Source organism: Schistocerca cancellata, chromosome 11 (assembly GCF_023864275.1).
Source record: "Schistocerca cancellata isolate TAMUIC-IGC-003103 chromosome 11, iqSchCanc2.1, whole genome shotgun sequence".
NCBI classification, from domain to species: Eukaryota; Metazoa; Arthropoda; class Insecta; order Orthoptera; family Acrididae; genus Schistocerca; species Schistocerca cancellata.
Genome location: NC_064636.1, coordinates 57,043,498 through 57,057,486, shown reverse-complemented (window position 1 = coordinate 57,057,486; position 13,989 = coordinate 57,043,498). Strand labels below are relative to the sequence as shown.

General features: G+C 39.7%; 1 protein-coding gene across 1 annotated transcript; it reads left to right on the top strand.

Annotated features, from left to right (window-relative positions):
* Positions 1–1,994: 1,994 nt before the first annotated feature.
* Positions 1,995–5,369, top strand: LOC126108976 (uncharacterized). Its single transcript, XM_049914377.1, has one exon. The coding sequence runs from the start codon at positions 3,187–3,189 to the stop codon at positions 4,582–4,584; it is 1,398 nt and encodes a 465-aa protein (XP_049770334.1). The 5' UTR covers positions 1,995–3,186; the 3' UTR covers positions 4,585–5,369.
* The last annotated feature ends 8,620 nt before the right edge of the window (positions 5,370–13,989 follow it).

The window sequence follows — 13,989 nt, the reverse complement described above, 5'->3', positions numbered from 1 at the left end:
TTCAATATAGTCTCTCTTCCCGTTACCCACCAGGCGTCAACCTCCGCTAATTTCAAGTTGCCGCCCCTCGTACCTCTCCTGTCATTCAACATCATCTTTGCCTCTGTACTTCCACCTCGACTGACATCTCTGCCCAACCTCTTTGCATTTACGTCTGTGTGTGTGTGTGTGTGTGTGTGTGTGTGTGTGTGTGTGTGTGTGTGTGTGTGTTTCTCCCATTAGAAAATAAAATTGCCTCATACCTATTAGTGAGTTCTGTCAGGATTTCATCATAAACCAAATTTATTTCCCTCTGAAAATCCTGTTTTGAGTCGAGATAGTCATCGTGCATTTAGTCTGAAAGACGTTGGCTTATGATCTTCCGTCCTTTTTTTTTTCCCCAGAAGAATTATCATTGATACCAATTTTTTGCACTTGCTTTGTTGCGTAGTTGATTGCTGGACCAATACCTACATCTCGGATTTCTTGACTCGTATTTGACAATCCCTTTATCATTTTGCTAGCCTTGTCGACTGCAACACTCTCTTTCTAAAGTGACTTGCTGATTTTATCAATTGAGACTAGAATCCTTTCCCACAGAAGCAAAAGACATAGGAATTTGAAGTCGATTTGCTTGATGAGTCCTTGAGCCCCCACTGACGTTTCCAGGCAGGTTCGATTTGTCTTGGTTAATACCAGCCAATTCCTCCAGGCTTGCATACAGTTCGTTCTGTGTTCTTTTTAAAGCAGTGGCTGCTCTTCGTTTGGTTGACCACCTAGTGTCACATTGAGCCTTCAACGTAATGTCGAAGTTACTTAACACAGCTTGCCACCTTCCTGTAGAGCCACTGAAGATAGTAAATATCTTTTGAACTGTTCCAAAAAATAATCATTACAGGTGAAACAGTGGCAGCATGCGATCCGATGAGGTTTAAACTATGTGCAACACATGGTACAACCTGAGCAATATCATTCAGTTTTAGGATCTGAACTTGCACATCGCTATATTTTCCAGCCATATTGCTGCCATTATCATAATCCTGACCTTGGCAATTATCAATACTTAGCCCATCTTCTTTAATTTTTTTTAAGAATGTCCACTGAAATGCCTTCACCTGTTTTTTCATTAGTGTCGATAAAGTCAATGAAACTTTCTTTAACTTGACATCTGACATGTCAACAAATCTAATAACTGAGCTCATTTGCTCATTGTGAGCACTGTCTGGTGGGAGTAGCTTGTGCAGAGGCCATTAATTTTCTTCTTAATGTCTGCTGCTTTGCAACCAGGCCGTATCTCACAGCTAATGACCTCTGCAATATTTTTATAGCTCTCCAGTCTTCTTTATTTTCGTATTCAGGGAGCCTCATGGAGTAAAATGCCTCATCAGCTTCATACGTCTCTATTAATTTTGCAGTCAACGGTACGCCAATTGTATTTACTGGCCATGTCTATAAACACACTACTGATGACAGAACGCTGCAGCGATGCTAGTGCTCCACGTGGTAACATGTCACATTGCAGTGAACTGAAGACAAGAGATGTTTATGATCAAATCTACAGCAAGGCTCTAGATGTCATCAAATTTGATGACAGACAAGATTTGACAAAGTGTAATACCGGCGTTAGCTTGTGGTTTACGTCAAGGGTTAGGTGTGTTTCCCACCACGGCTTTACATGACGACCAGGTCCTATGCTTAATGCTTCATGTTCAACAAAGCAAGTTTTAAAGTTTCTCAAATTTACTCACCTTTTTAGCAATATTAGATCTGCTGCCCACCACGACGTTGAATGCTACCTGGAGGTGTTGCGGGCACGTGGCTTGGTAACAAAAGTATGTAAGTGGAGCAGACATGGACAGGGGAACACGCTAGTAAAGATATGGGCTGCAGTGGGGGAAATCTGTTGAGATAAGCAACTTTGATGAAAGGCAGATTATTATTATTATTTCATTACTTTCTCAGACGTTAAGTAATTATTATTATTATTATTACACAGAGCCCGTGAAAAAGTATCTCGAAAATGGCGAAGCTGGTCAAGCGTTCATATACTACTGTCATGAGCATCTACAGAATGATGTAAGAGGATACTGAAATTACTACTAGGTATGAAATGGTTGAGTGTCGATGACTGATCACAGAACGTGGAGTTTGGAGGCTAATCTGCTCTGTCAAGTAGGACAGATGGTTATTTCTAGAATCTTTTGTCACATCTTTCACCAGTGGCAGTAATTTGTTACTGTGAAATATTCCAGAGTTCACATTGATCTGCAGTACTCCTAGAACTGCTTGGGTAAATTATTTCAAAGATCAGAGGAAGGCATGCCCATACTGTCTGACTGGGCCATGCTTAGTATGTGGCATACAAAACCTACCACAGGACTGAGATGAAGACAGTTTTACCAATTAGTTAGGAAAATTGCAGTTGTGGACTTTCATTTGTTTCCCTTTCTTAGTTCTGTGTGCAGTTGTGGTTGGTTGTCTATGGGGGTTTAAGTTAAAGAGACCACTCTTCAAATTATGCCGATTGTGAGGAATTTTTCAAAATTTAAAGTAGACATATCGGCAGAGGTGTCGTCCTGGGCACGACGTTAAACTGCCCCCCAACCCAAGGTGTGGTGCGACCCGTGCCGAGGGGTGCGTGGCACAGGGGAGCTGTGCCTCGAACGGGGCCTCTGGGATACCGGGCGCCCTCCCAGAGTATCCAGCCTAGCCCGGGCACGCGGGGCTCTGCCCGGGTGGTCCACACTTTCCTCAGCGTCTCGTGGGATCATAGAGAAAAAATCTGAAATTAGCTCCGAGCGAGCAGATGCCGAGAATTCTGGGGGACCTCTCTGTGAGGTGACCCGGGAGTCAGAACAGACAGAACGCGAACTTGGTGCGAGGGGACCTCTAGGTGAGGTGACCCCGGGCCTCGTAGATGATAAAGGCTCAGTTGCAGAGGGAGATAGTTCTAAACTCGCAACAGGAGGAACTTCAGCTGCCGTACTTGGTGCTGGGGAAACTGATACTTCCAAAAACAGCTCTGAAAGAGCAGTCGGGGAAAAGGGTGACAGTGCTGCAGAGGAGGAGAGCTCGAACCTCGCAGATAAAATTGTCCCCCTCACAAATAAACGGAAACTGGAGGAAGTAGTCCACAACACTGAAAAAATAAATGAGGGTGTTAAAAAATTAAAAACTAATGCCGACAAAGAGTTTGACGAAAACGGAATGTGTTTGTCGGGTCGAGAAGTGGAAGCGAAGGAGGAAATGTTTCGCTCGATGAGGCTGGCTGTTGTACTGGAGGGTTTTCCAGATAATAAGATGACGGAGAAACAGGCTGAGGTGGTGGAGGCTGCCCTTGTGGAGAGCATCAACCCATCCGACCAGGAGGAACCTATCCAGTTTTCTGCGACACAGTATGAGAATGGGGCCTTGGTGTTCACTTGTGTCAACAAAGAGACAAAATCGTGGCTGCAAAAGAAGGTGAACAAACTTGTTCCGTGGCCAGGGGCCAGGCTGGCTGTCGGACAGGCAGAAACCACATTGACGGGTACCAGGTACGTACTGTGGGTGATGAAGGAGATGGTGAAGAAAAGCAGCCAGCAGATTCTGGATTTGTTTCAGAAGCAAAATAAAGACATCTCCACCACAGAGTGGAAAGTACTCAGGAGAGTGCGAGAGTCAGACATAAAGGCAACAAGGCTGGCTGTTTGGGTAGACGACAAATCTTCTGACCATCTGAAGAAACAGAATTATAAATTATTCCTCGGCTTTGGTAAAACTAAATTTGTGCCGATGTCAGAATGGAAGGAGCAGCAGAGTGGAGCGTCTGATACAAATTCTCGTCCTCGTGTTTCTAGATTTGAAAGTCGGGTATGGCCACAGCGTAATGAGTTCGGATTTGCTGGTGTCAAACCTCCTCACTTTCGTGAAACGCAGTTTACGGCTTCAGGTAGACTCTCGCCACAAGAGCATACAACACTGCAGAATCGCAAGTCTAGATTCCCGGTTTCAGAACGGCCTCGTGAGCGTGGGTTCGCCGTGCCAGAACAGTCACCTTTGCGAGAAGCCAGTTACATCACGTCAAACAGCTACTTTGCTTCAGAACGTCGGCAGCCTCGTGAGACAGGTTATGGAGTCGCAGATCCTCCCCAGCTCCTTCTGATGAGGCTTATTGTTCCAGATGAGCTGTTGCCTCAAGAAACAAAGTATGCAGCTTTGGATGAAGCACCATCTCACGATTCCACGTACGTGATTCCAGACAAAGGTCAATCAGATAACCCGCGGTTCAGAGGCTCGTATCAACCACTGTCCCACGACTCCAGATTTAGAGACCTGAATGAGTCGCCTTTCCGGGAATCCAGGTTTAGAGGGTCAGATCAGATGCAATCCAGAGAAGATAGATATGTGGAACGAGATCCTCTGAACTCTGGTGAACGTAGATCAAGAATGTCAGATTCCCAACAGTACAGAGAATTTGAAAACACATTTTCTCGTGTCCCACGTATCCAGGGAGGCAGAATTTCAGGTTCAGATTTTCCTCCCCCGCGGTCAAGGTCATCTTATGCGAACTCTGCCAATTCTTATTACTCGAGGCGCTCAGGTTCTCACAGGATCAACTGGTAGATAATCCCCATCTGTAGTAGCTCTTGATTGGTATTTGTACACAGTCTCTCTTGTTTGTAGCATCTAACATTCCAAATTCTTGAGACAGTTGTTGAATAATATTGAAATAATTTTATTATTAAGTTGCTGTGCACTGTCTCGTGCTGGACTTGCTCTTAAATTTTTGTGAGCTCATGAATTTTGTCTATGCTTTGAAATATTCTATGAGAATACTGTCGCTCATTTTGGAAATTTTTTGTTTAAATTGTTACACTTGAGTGCCTGGCGATGAGTACTTAGGAACAGGCCTGTCCATTTGCTCTTAATTGCAAGTCATTAAACAGGTTAATAACATGTTTTGATCATATTCATCAGGAAAATTTGCTTCTGTAACTGTTTTTACTAGTTTGTGTAGTGTAATGAAAGAAGTAAGTTTAAGCAAGTATGTCACATTTTGTCCACATAGTGCCATGTGTAAACATAGTCATTATCCACAGTGCCAGCATTTAATATTGTCTTCAATGTTCAGAGAATATTGTAAAGCAAGTAGCTTAAATTTTCATACTGTGTTAGTTGTATTTTTTGTATGTATTTTCATTATTTAAACATTTTTCCGATTCAAAATACTTAATTTTCAATTTTTATGCAGAATAAAATTATAATTTTTGAATGAATAGCAAAGGTGAAATAAAAAAGTGTATTACTGTGTGTTCTATTGTAAATGTGAAATGCTGTTTGAGGTACTAGAAAGGACTGGTGAATTGTTGAAGTAAAGGAACAGTAAAGCTGAAGCATGCATCCACTTATCTGAACACGTTTGCTTGTTATCGAACAAAGCATCTTTTTAGCCCAACTGCAAGGCATTGCACCACTACGGGAACTAATATAATTAGAAATGAGCATGAATTTGCTTTACATATCAAAACTGTCATATATTCCTAATTTCACTGCTTAGCAAAGCTGATGTCTACAAGACAGTGTTTACTGGCATACAATTGAATACAGCAAAAGACTAAAAGGTCAAGACAAATCAGACCAGCAGATGAAAAAGGTTGACTTATAGGTAAGTGCAAAAATATTGTTCTGATGCTGCAGCCTAATATTATACCAAATGAAAATATACTTGACAAAACTGTAAAACTGCAGTACCCGACTAGCATTTTTTAAGGGTAAATTCAAACATTGCTGATAAACCAGTCTAAAAGTTAAACCACTGTATTTAGCTTTCAAAACTATGCTTTCAATATTATATAGTGGAGATGTTGAGTAGCAGAGAGGCACAACAAAAACTCTCTTCACAATTCAAGCCTTCAGCCATTGGCCTTCGTCAACATTAGTCAAACGCACGCTGCCCCCCCCCCCCCCCCCCCCACACACACACACACACACACACACACACACACACACACACACACACACACACTCACACTCACACTCTCTCTCTCTCTAGTATATGTAATGTCAGACAATTATGTTAAGTAGAATATTCCACATACAGTATTGTGGACTTTTTGAGTATATGTAATAGACACTGTTTAGTCAGATTTAAAATATGAGACAAATAACATAATAATTGATAGTACAACAGCAGATAGGTCCAAAAGCTGAACTAAACATGTGTATTTGCAGTAATGAAATTTTGCCTCTGAAGATAATTTAGGCCAACCATTCTGTTTTTTTGTGATTTTACAATGTATTGTGGTGGCACACGTAGTTTCTGAATACTTTCTGTTATTAGATTAAGTGCAAAAAATTTCAGAAAACAAAATATAGAAATAATGGAAAACTTTTCGTTATGCTCTAACAGACCGTTAAAACAGTTCGTGTGCCAAGTAACACGTGCTGTTGAAGTGTTCTTTACTCTTTAAATGTAATGGAATGTGATAGGTTGTAAATGGCAGCTGACTTAATGCATGCTACTCTTGTACCAGGTGAGACTATCAATAGATGGTGTTTCACTAAACATTACCTCCACCTAAGCATGATTAAAGAGAAGAGTGGTAAGTTGATTTGTAGAAATTTAGGCCACATGGTGAAACAACTTCAAGCACCCACAAAAGGTGTTTTTCAGGATAGAAAGTATTCCAGCAGTTAAAAAAATACTTAAATAAGATTTCTTCAATGGGTGGAGGATCACACATTTATATAGGAAATGGAGTACAGTTTAAATAAAGGTGCAACCTTGGAACAGGTAGTGTGAAGACACACCAAGCACATGTAGCATAGGATGTGTGGTGTGCTGGCAAACTACAAACAGACTGATGGTCAAGGCTCGAGTTGAAGTGCTTTTGCTTTATCATAAGGTGTGTTATTGTCCATTCTTGTTTAATGAATTTGTTTACGGTATTATGAGTGAACATCAAAGAGTTGAAGGCTGCAGTATAAAGTTGTGGTGTTATAGTTGCTCATATTTAGAAAAGAAGAAAGAAAAAAAAGGCTCACGTGTTTTGTTCCAGCTTGCATATCTGGCTACAGGAAGGTAAAGGTAAACATTTGAGGCGTCCAAAAAACAAAGTAGAAATTTCAAAATTGGTGAAAGCAATGTCTTGGAAAGACATCAATTTCACTCAGCTGTTCTAATATTGATGTGGAACTTATTACAAAAGCAGACTTATCATTGATGTCAAAAAATGTGAAAGTTTAAGACAAAGGTGGTCTTTAAAACCATAAGTGGTTACTGATTTGTTTCCCAGTTTACCAAAATATCTTTGCAAGTAAAACATTTGCAAAAGAGAAACTGCGGCAAAGACAACAGAAAGAAGCTGAAATGTCTGTTTCTTCTGTTGAGGAAAATTTATGAAACAAACCACTACTGAACATGGCAATAATTTCCTGAGAAAGGACATTGAAGTATAAGAAACTAAAAGTTGTGGGATAATGTAATAAATTAAAAACAGATAGCTGAAATCAATCTATAGCGAAAAAGACTGTTGACGAAAAGCCTAAGACAGCTTTATTGAGAACCAGAAGGTTATAATTGACTGTGTTTAATGTGGTATGACAAGTCTCTTCTGGACAGCAAGCTCTTAATATGTCGCCCAAAGGCTACATTGTGCAAAGTGTTGGTTGCCACCACTTCGTTCTGATGAGTCTCCAAAATATAGTAAAGGGTCTTAAATGCTCAAATGAAATTGATAAGCACTGTGTGCAAGCAATTAAGAACAATTTTTGGGAAGAAAAAGATGAAAACAAATGTTTAGAGGTACCAATTTTTGATCGATTTTAGGTCAAAGAACAACATTTTAGTAACACTTTGTCGAAAGTTTGTTTTGCCAGTTTAGAGAAAGATAATTGGTGGCAGTGCAGTAGTCATTACACAGTGAAAAGATTGTCTGACTTCAAGCTGTGGCTTTAACTCAGTTTCATTGCATTGCTACTAATAAATACCACTTGTGTAGGTCATTGTAATGTTCTTTCACAAAATGGTGAGTTCAGTGTGTCATTTACTGACAGTGAGTTAATAAATGATTGTGTAAGTTGAAGAAATATGTCCAGAGTAAGCTAATTTATTTAAAAACACCAGTTCGTCAGCAAACATTGTGGCTTGAAGAGTAAATGATATTGCTGGGAATATATTAACTGACTTGTATGAGAAAACGCAATACTTAAGTGATTCTCTTTGGGTCTGGACGAATCAACAGATGATGTAGATACTGCACAGGTATTAATTTTTATTTGAAGGATAAACGAAAATTATGATTTTCAGAACCTCATCGTCGACAACTAAAATATTTTGTTTTATTGTTAGTTTGATAGTCCATTGTTGAAACTAACAGTAGCAGTGAAGATCAGGATTGTTTGCTTCCTGGTGGAAAGCATTTGTTCTAGTTCTAGTGGCTCTGCTGCTTCTTGTCATGGACAGGCAGTAAGTAATAATAAAATTATGATGTGTAGGTTCTTAATTTCGCTCATTATTACGGATTAGTAATTTGAATACTTAAATACAATATATAAGAAAGCACAAATTGGAAAAGAGTACTTTATTTGCTTTGTTGTGGTACTGGCTTATATCGTACATTGGCAGTAAGGGGTCATTTTCCTGCAGTTGGTCCGATTTATTTCAGATATAATTTGGTAAAGGAGAGGGACTTAGAGGTTCTAAACATGCTGTTCTACACCGACGACGAAACTTTGTGTGACATATTTGATAGATGTCAGGAACTGTAATTTGTACTTATTCCGCCAAATGATGGTGGGGACACTGATAAAGATGATGCAGATAGTGATGCAGAACAACTCACCACTGTTTCTAGTTTGAGAATGAAGTTTCTAGGACATACTGCAGAGATGAGATCAGTAAATACTGACGACCTTGTTGAAAATGTTACCTCTTTGTCCACTCGAGAGGGAAATCCCTGCTGTTCCAGATCACGATAGTGGTCCCAAGTTAGGAAAAGACACTGGATAGAATAAAGACTGGGTTGAGGCATCTCGTGATCCTACACCTGATATAATAGAAAATCTCCACACATCAAACTCTACTCCAGTAGATCTTTTTTTGTAAAGTTTTTCATGCTGATTTGGTTGAGATTCTGATGACAGACAGTAAAATATGGAACGCAATATACAAATGTCAAGACATCTACAGATACATCGCTATTTTGCTGTTATCTGGATATTGTAAGGTCATGCAAAGACGTATGTTCTGGTAGACCAGACATGACACAAACAATGCCCTTGTTTCAAATTCTATCTCCAGAAATATTTTTGACAAAATTGATAGTTTCTACCATGTCGATGATGACAGCATTGAAAAAGGTCAAGTTTATAAGGTTCAGCCATTAATTTCACATCTTGATAAGAAATTTCAAGACATCATAGAGGCTCTAGGCTCAGACTTCTCCTTGGATGAGAGCATGGAACATCATTATGACCACCACTTAATAAATTAGTTTATGAAAAGCAAGCCAATTTGTTGTGGTTTCAAATGGTGGTGTTCAGCTACATAATATATATATATATATATATATATATATATATATATATATATATATATATATATATATATATATATATATATATATATATATAAAAAGAAAGATGATGGACTTACCAAACAAAAGCGCTGGCAGGTCGATAGACACACACACACAAACACAAACATACACACAAAATCTAGCTTTCGCAACCAATGGTTGCCTCGTCAGGAAAGAGGGAAGGAGAGGGAAAGACAAAAGGATTTGGGTTTTAAGGGAGAGGGTAAGGAGTCATTCCAATCCCGGGAGCGGAAAGACTTACCTTAGGGGGAAAAAAGGACAGGTATACACTCGCACACACACACATATCCATCCTCATATACACAGACACAAGCAGACATTTGTAAAGGCAGACACACAAACAAACAGACACACAAACATACACACAAAATTCAAACTTTCGCAACACAGTTGCTTCGTCAGGAAAGAGGGAAGGAGAGGGGAAGACGAAAGGATGTGGGTTTTGAGGGAGAGGGTAAGGAGTCATTCCAATCCCGGGAGTGGAAAGACTTACCTTAGGGGGGAAAAAAGGACAGGTATACGCTAGCGCGCACGCGCACACACACACACACACACACACACACACACACACACACACACACACACACACATATATCCATCCGCATATACATAGACACAAGCAGACATTATCTGCAGTTTGCCCAAACTGGGTTCTAGCTTTCGCGGCCAACGGTTGCCTCGTCAGGGGGATGGGGGGGACGGGGGGATTTGGGTTTTGAGGGAGAGGGTGGGGAGTCGTTCCGGTCCCGGGGGCGGGGGGACTTGCCTTGGGGGCGGGGGGGGGGGGGGGGGGGGTGCGCTCGCACACGCACGCATATCCATCCACGCATGTGCGGACACAGGCAGACATATGCAGAGGCAAAGAGTTTGGGCAAACTGCAGATAATGTCTGCTTGTGTCTATGTATATGCGGATGGATATGTGTGTGTGTGCTAGTGTATACCTGTCCTTTTTTCCCCCTAAGGTAAGTCTTTCCACTCCCGGGATTGGAATGACTCCTTACCCTCTCCCTTAAAACCCACATCCTTTCGTCTTTCCCTCTCCTTCCCTCTTTCCTGACGAAGCAACTGTTTGTTGCGAAAGCTTGAATTTTGTGTGTATGTTTGTGTTTGTTTGTGTGTCTGTCGACCTGCCAGCACTTTAATTTGGTAAGTCACCTCATCTTTGTTTTTAGGTATATTTTTCCTTCGTTGAATGTTTCATTTGAGCCATATATTGGAGTAATTCAGAGAGATCCCCACAAGCCACTGGGACATTCTATAGTAGAAAAGTTGTGTGTGGGCTACACCCTCAGAACAGGACAGTGTACATTGGTGATTACTTTAACTCTTTGCCCCTATTAAAAAAGCTTACTTAAAGTTGAATCAACTGCATAGGAACCCTGAGAAATGACTGCTTGGAGAAGGCACCTACACCAGTTATAAAGAAGGCAACATGAGGTACTAATCATGTGTTACGTGATAGAAAATTCTGTCACAGTTGTAAGATGTAACGACAATAGTCAAGTGACTCCGGGGACCAATGTACTGGATGAATGTGTATTAGATGAAAGTACATGCTTCAGGTGGAATAGAGAATCAAGCAAGGATTCCATATCACAGCCTTCCCTTGTACAGGAATTGTCACATGGAAGGTGTAGATCTTTTAGACAATCCACGAAGTCTACACTGCACTCGAATAAGATCAAAGAAAGGGTACAGACCAATGATCAGGTTCTGCCTAAATGGTGCTGTTGTGAATGTGTGGATCCTATACTGGGAGCTAAATAACAATGTAAGCTTGCTAGAATTTACCAGATGTATTGTACTTTCAGTTCTGACTTTGCCAAACATTCAAAAGCCAAGAAGTATGAGGCCAAGATTTCTGTCACAGGAGCAAGAAGACATAAGATTTGATAATATTGAGCACTTGATTGATGAGCAGAGCATGCAAAGGAGATGCGGACATTATGGTAAATGCACAAAAATTCACTGTAAAATGCAATGTGGGACTCCATCCAAAGCAATGTTTCATTGTATATCACTGGCACTAAGAAGACTGAGTTGTCTAATAAAATATTTGTCATTTGTTCTTTATTCTTGCAATGTTTTACTTTATTCATGTTATGCAGTACAGTTATTTTGTTGGTTCTACTGCATGCATTTGACATGTATAGATAATGTAACCTTAAAATATAAAGAAAATGAACATTACAATACCTGGAAATTATTATTGTACTTTCTCTTCCTTTATTCGTGTAATGAATTATAATCACGAAAAATTCAACATGTTACTTGTGACAAAATGGTGTAAGGAATTCTAACCCATGTGGGTAGTGGATCTGAAATTATCAAAATCTAAAAAAAAAAATTCTGTAATTTAATGAGTTAAGATGTTTAGCAAGTGGTGCTGGCAAAAACGTGTGTCGTTCGTCTCGTGCCAAAGACTACTGGATCAAAACCATTAATTCAACATTCTGTGTGAGAAATGGACATGACAAGTTTTAAAACAAGTCATGTCAGTTCTTAATTGTATAAGATCAAATGCTCCCAGTTATTGTCAGTTCTCAGAGTTTATTGAAGAGACTGAAGAAAATAACGCCATATTAGTAGAATTTTTATAGCGGTTTCAGGCATTGTGGCACAATAAACGGGGGCGGACATCTTAACGTCTTCTTTTTTAGTGGAAAACGTTAGTATAAATATGAAATCTACCCAATATGGCTCGATAGCTTTGGAAACTGCAAAAAATTGTGGTAATGCTGGTCATTTTGATGTCAGGCGCGCTAGCGGCTACCGCATGGTCAACTATTAACTTAGTGACAAGGAAGAATATGAATATTTTTGCTACTTGATTCACTAGCGGCAATTTAAGCTGTCCTCTGTGGTTCCTGCCTAACCACATACTCTGAAAAACGGTAAATGTTTATTTCACCTGTCACTCAGATAAGAGTGAATGTAAATAACATCCAGTATTGCAGGACATATTTACGTTACATTCATAAGAAAGTAACAGAACATGTTGACAAAGCTAACATGGGAAAAAAATTACACACAACATGATGTGAACCACGACTCCAGAAACTATGACGTTATTCAGTACGCTAGCACTTAGCCTTGGTCGAGCCAGTCTTAGTTATCATTTTCTATTTTGAATACTTGTGTCGTTGATGCATTATTGACATTTAATTATAATGGCAATGATTTTGTGACAAATTATCAGTGCTCCGTTACGTTGAGAACGTACTGCAAATTATAAAATATATCTTTCGTTCTGAATTTGTAAATTATTGACGATAACAGCTCACTCCTAAGAGAGCACTCTTACATGAATGTGTTAACTGTCAATAAATCATTACGTGAAATTTTATTGTAGCAATAATTATAACAAAATCATTCCAAGATTGACGTGTTTTGTATATCTCCAATATGCGCCATTAAATCTCATGAGGCCCGTATCAAATGCTAACGAAAGTCGATAGCCGATCGTGTGGTCGACGATATTGTGTGACGTCACATTTGTGGGAACAGGACCAATGTTTGGGAATTATTGTGAAACAAGAGTTACCCGTGAGAATTGAGATGGCACTGTATGATGTGCTTTTGTTAAACAACCAGGGTACAGGACACATGATCTCAGCCAATCAGAATGAGAGCACATAACACATTAGTCAGCCAATCGTATTTTCAATGCGTGAACACACAAACAACAAAATTTTAATAATAAACACAAATAAAGTAGTAGATATTCCAATATAATCTACACAAAGTATACATACCAAGGAGAACAGTGCTGTAACATACCAGTAATGCTGAGGAAATGGAAGGCGCAGGTTTCCTGAAAAAGCACAGAATTGTAGTAGCTAGTTGTGCTTGCAACATTGCTCGAAAGAATTATTGAATTAAAATTCCACTTGACAGGTAGTGTTCACCTGCTTCAGTAATAAGGTGATGTAATATTTTTCTGGCGATGTACTTGATACTAAGCTAGTTAACCCACGAAATATTTGATCTTTCTGCCATATCGTGGGATGGCACTTGACATCCCACCAAATTCTGTGTGAACGGAAAGATCTTTAGTATCTATGAAGTTAAGATAATGGTTCACTTTAAAATACTGAAAACCTTCAATACGGTTGGTGTTGTATGAACCAAAGCAGACACAATCATTGCAGATCTTTTATTATTATTAACAACACTTTCTTGGTCCAAAATTCAGTGGGCTGAAGGAACGTTTTTTCGATCCTTGCTTAATTTCATTGAACACCCAATTTCCTAAGACTTCACAGACTTTGTTGTGTGTACTTTCCCAAATTTCGCTTCGCTAACTCACAACGAAACTAATGCATTCTAGTCAAATATAGATCTCTGGCTACGCTACAGATTTGTCTTATCACCACCACCAGATTCTTTTGTACCAATTCAAGTTGCGCTCTTATGTCCCTGCCCAA

What these genes read in the sequence shown, in the direction of transcription:
- LOC126108976 (XM_049914377.1), top strand. Translation starts at nt 3,187, where the DNA reads ATGTGTTTGTCGGGTCGAGAAGTGGAAGCGAAGGAGGAAATGTTTCGC.